The sequence below is a fragment of the Alligator sinensis genome, unplaced genomic scaffold, assembly GCF_000455745.1.
Source record: "Alligator sinensis unplaced genomic scaffold, ASM45574v1 scaffold1102_1, whole genome shotgun sequence".
NCBI lineage: Eukaryota > Metazoa > Chordata > Crocodylia > Alligatoridae > Alligator > Alligator sinensis.
The window spans coordinates 1,192,133-1,196,036 of NW_005842342.1; the positions used below are offsets into that span (position 1 = coordinate 1,192,133).

The window sequence follows — 3,904 nt, forward strand, 5'->3', positions numbered from 1 at the left end:
CAATCATGCTTGACGGGAAGTTTGCTAGTTTTATTTAATAAAAGTTTATTTTAAGCAACGTAGAAACAGTACTTTATAGACTTGAACTGTTTTCCCTTGCAGGTTCTGTTTTTTTATATTCTACCTTAACGTGCTATTTGTGGGGTCATCATACCCTCCAGCAGCCTCCACCCTCCAGGAGCCTCCTAAGATTTTGGTTGCAAGAAATATTTTTTTAAATCAGAAAAAATTAAACCGTTTCCTTTTCTCCTTAATTCTATTGTGGCTTATCAGTTTCTTGAGAGAATATAGTCTCAAAACATCTTGTAGTTTTCCTTTGTTGTTAGGAATATGGGCTGGGAGAAGGGAAGAAAAGGAGTTCCTTCTAAATATTTACCTAAATGTTTATGCATTCCCACTAATGAGAGAAAGTAGTGTACTCTTCAGCTGGGGTTGAATCCATAATATTTTAACTCTATAGATTTCACTGGTTGGATTCTTAAATAGGAGTTAGGTTACTAGACACCTTTTTGAACCTGGGTCTTTATTTAAAAAAAGAAAAGTGTTAAAAGCCTGCCTTCCAGCTGACCTTCCTTCCTTTGGAATTTTGTAATATGAACAGAAAAGATTATATGATGTATAACAAAAAATAAATATTTTCTTTCTCAAGATTATCACTATCTAATATTCCTACCTTTCACATTTCTTTATGTTAGCAGTCCTTTACTATGCTTACATGGGAATAATTGTATGCAGGCATCTGGGCATTGTACAATAAGTCTTCAAACCGCAGCAGTTACCTCAATGATCTTATAGCCCAGGGGCAGGCAACGTTTTTTGGCCGGAGTGCCGAAAAACACCACAATGCCTACCTCGGAAGGTGCTGGAGTGCTGGCATGGCAGAAAAACAAAATGAGGGCAAGGGGTACATGGCAGGATGCCCTGCTTGTGCCCTTTGCCCCTGCCCCACAGCCCTACTGCCCCTTGCCCCCCACCCAAAGCACCTGCCCCACAGCCTGGGCTCTGTGGCTGCTAGCAGCTACCCCGGCTCTGGGTAGCTGCTGGAGCCTGGGCTGCTCCCAGCAGGGCTTGCAGCGTCCCAGCTGCGTGCTGGGAGCAGCCCGGGATCCCAGCTGGCAGCAGCTCCCCAGAGCCGGGGCCGGCTGCATCCGGGAGGCTCCAAACAGCTGCGCCGGGCTCCGGCATCAGCTCTGCACTAGCACATGTAGGCATGCATCGGAGTGGGCGGTGGAGGAGGGGCCTGAGGCAGCACAGCCCTGGTCTCTCCCCCACTCCCGACACGGAGGTGATGAGCCCAGCGCAGCTGTTTGTAGCCAGCCAGGGCTCTTGGCAGCTGCAGCTAGCAGAGTGCAAACAGCTCCGCCGGGCCAGGCTGCACAGCTCCGGCATCCGCTCCGTGCTGGCGGCGACTGCACGGGCACCTCGGGGTGGGCTGCACTACCCTGCTGTGGGGCACAAGGGGCAGTAGGGATTCTGCAAGCCCTGCTGGGAGCAGTCCGGGCTCCGTCGCTGGCAGCAGCTACCTGGAGCCAGGGCTGGCTGCAGCATGCCCAGCAAAATGGCCTCACGTGCCATGCTCAGCACGCATGCCAGGGGTTGCCAACCCCTGTTATAGCCTGTTCTGTTGCAACAGACAATTGAAAAGAATAGGAATAGTTATCACTATATTAGAACAGCACAGATGTGCAGTGGAAAGATATCCCACCTCTGAAAAACTTCTCTGGGAGCTTTTGTAGATGTCAGTATATGAAATGGAATTGAAATTTATAATATCTTGTCTGTATTTTGTCAGAGTTTGCATTTTTGAGGTGCATTTTGATTTTAGTTTTCTAGATCCATGTGAACATAAAGATTTGGTTGTGAAATGTGCCCTAGGAACTAATTTTGAAAACTTTGCTTTGTGCTTTTTTTAACAGATATTACGCTTTAGAAGTCTCCTACTTCAAGTCATCTTTGGATCGTAAATTGCTTGAGCTGTTATGGAACAAATATTGGGTTAACACCCTCAGTTCTTCTAGTTTGCTTACTGTAAGTACCATAAAATATTACTCAGCATGCAAGTATCCTAACTTCTTTGTGCCAGAAGGAAGGACTTGAGAAGCAAATTGCTTAACAAGCACTTAAGGAATTTAGATTGCAAACTTAAGTTCTGTATATCAGATTTTAATAAATGAATAAGAAAAAAGAAAGTTTTCATGAACATAATACCCTACTACTTAATTTTTATTTAATTTAAACAGTCCCTATTTCTGCTGCTTGATAATAAGTTACAGTTTTAATTAAATCTATTTAAAAAAAAACTCAACTTCAGTATCTCCTTATCACATAGTATGCCTAAATATGATTAGTATGCCTTAAAGTTAACAAGGCATATAGGAGACATTATTTTTGGGGACAGGTAATTTCAGTAGATTGCTAAATGGCATGCTGGTAATTCACACGTTTTGGCTATTTGTATACTGTCCTGTAGGACAGCGACATTACATTTCACCCAGTACTTGGCTATCACTTTTTAATGTATTTTGGTTTATTGCATACTGGCTGAAACCATAAAGAGGGAAATGAAGGATTGGTTAATCAGATAATGTAAAGGTTAAGCAGTGCATGCTCACAACAGAAGATTTACTGTGGTTCAGATTATTTTAAAAAATTGTAATCTGTTGAACGATTATATTTTTTGTTTCACATTAAACATGTTTCACTTTCTGAGGTATATTTACCCATTTTCTATCATAAACTATCTTACCATGTTGTATTGTCCAGTGTCTCATACCCGAGAGGAAGAGAACTGATTTTTATTTTGTGTGTGGGATTTTATTTGTTATTCACCTATACATGATCAAGTGCAGGAGCAAAATGGGATATAAGATACGATTGAACAGCAGTTGCCATAATTTTCCATCTATTCACCAGTGAGTCTTTAAGAGCTAAAGAAAGAAAATATGGAGTGACTTGTGCAGTGTCTCAGGAAATATACTACCCATTTCCTTTTTGTATTTTTTATTTTTTCCAGTTTTCTTTGTTAGTATCATTCACTTATTCATATCTTGGTAGAAAAGAAGACTAAACGAGCAGGAATCTACAGTACTAGTTTTATTATAATAAACCTGCAAATAGAATTTTACAATAAAAGGCATCCTTTAATTGATACCGCTTGTAGTTGCGTGCCTTGCCGTGAATTCTGAGTTATTCTGTATGCACAGCTGTGAGGGTGGAAAGAAGGGAGTGTTCAAGATTTCAGGCAGCGTAATAGCTGTTATCCAGGAGTTGAACTGCTAAAGCCAGCAAGCAGAGGATGAAGAAGATCATGATACAGGTTACTCCAGGGGTGGGCAAAATACGGCCCACGGGCCACATACGCATTCTATCCGGCCCGTGGGGCCCCTAAAAATATTTGGAAAATTAATATTTCTCTGTCCTTGGTTCCTGTCAAAAATGACAGGAACCAAGGGCAGCAGGACCCAGGGGGAAGCCCAGTGGGCTCCAACAGCAGCAGGGCCCGCCTGGCCCTGCCCCCAGCCGAAAGCCCCAGCTGGGGTTTCTGGGCTGGGAGCACGTGGCTGCCCCTGCAGGAAGCTCAGGTAGGTGGCAGGGGGGATGACCCTGGGCAAGGAAGGAGCAGGGATGGGTGTGGGTGGGCCTCCACACCCAGTGCCCTGCGCTGCAGCTGCTTGCACCCCGTATGGGGCTGCCTGTGCCTGCTCCAGACAGCCACATGCAAGCTGCGAGCGCCTGCAGCATGAGGCACCAGGTGGGGGAGGGGCCACTTTCCCCCCCACACTCAGCTTTTCCCTGGGCTCCTTCCCTGTGCAGAGAAAAGCGGCCCCTCGCCCGCCCCATGGCTGGCACCCCACCCTGCAGGCACTCGCAGCCCGCGCGGGGCTGTCCGGAGCAGGCATAGGCA

General features: G+C 45.2%; 1 protein-coding gene across 3 annotated transcripts in view; it reads left to right on the forward strand.

The window, feature by feature from the left end:
* Positions 1-3,904, forward strand: part of COPS5 (COP9 signalosome subunit 5) — an 18,119-nt gene that overhangs the window by 7,935 nt on the left and 6,280 nt on the right. For all 3 annotated transcript variants that reach the window (XM_025210224.1, XM_014522333.2, XM_025210223.1), the window contains exon 5: positions 1,917-2,028. In XM_025210224.1, the coding sequence (XP_025066009.1) occupies positions 1,917-2,028 (112 nt within the window). The remainder of the gene's footprint in view (positions 1-1,916; positions 2,029-3,904) is intronic.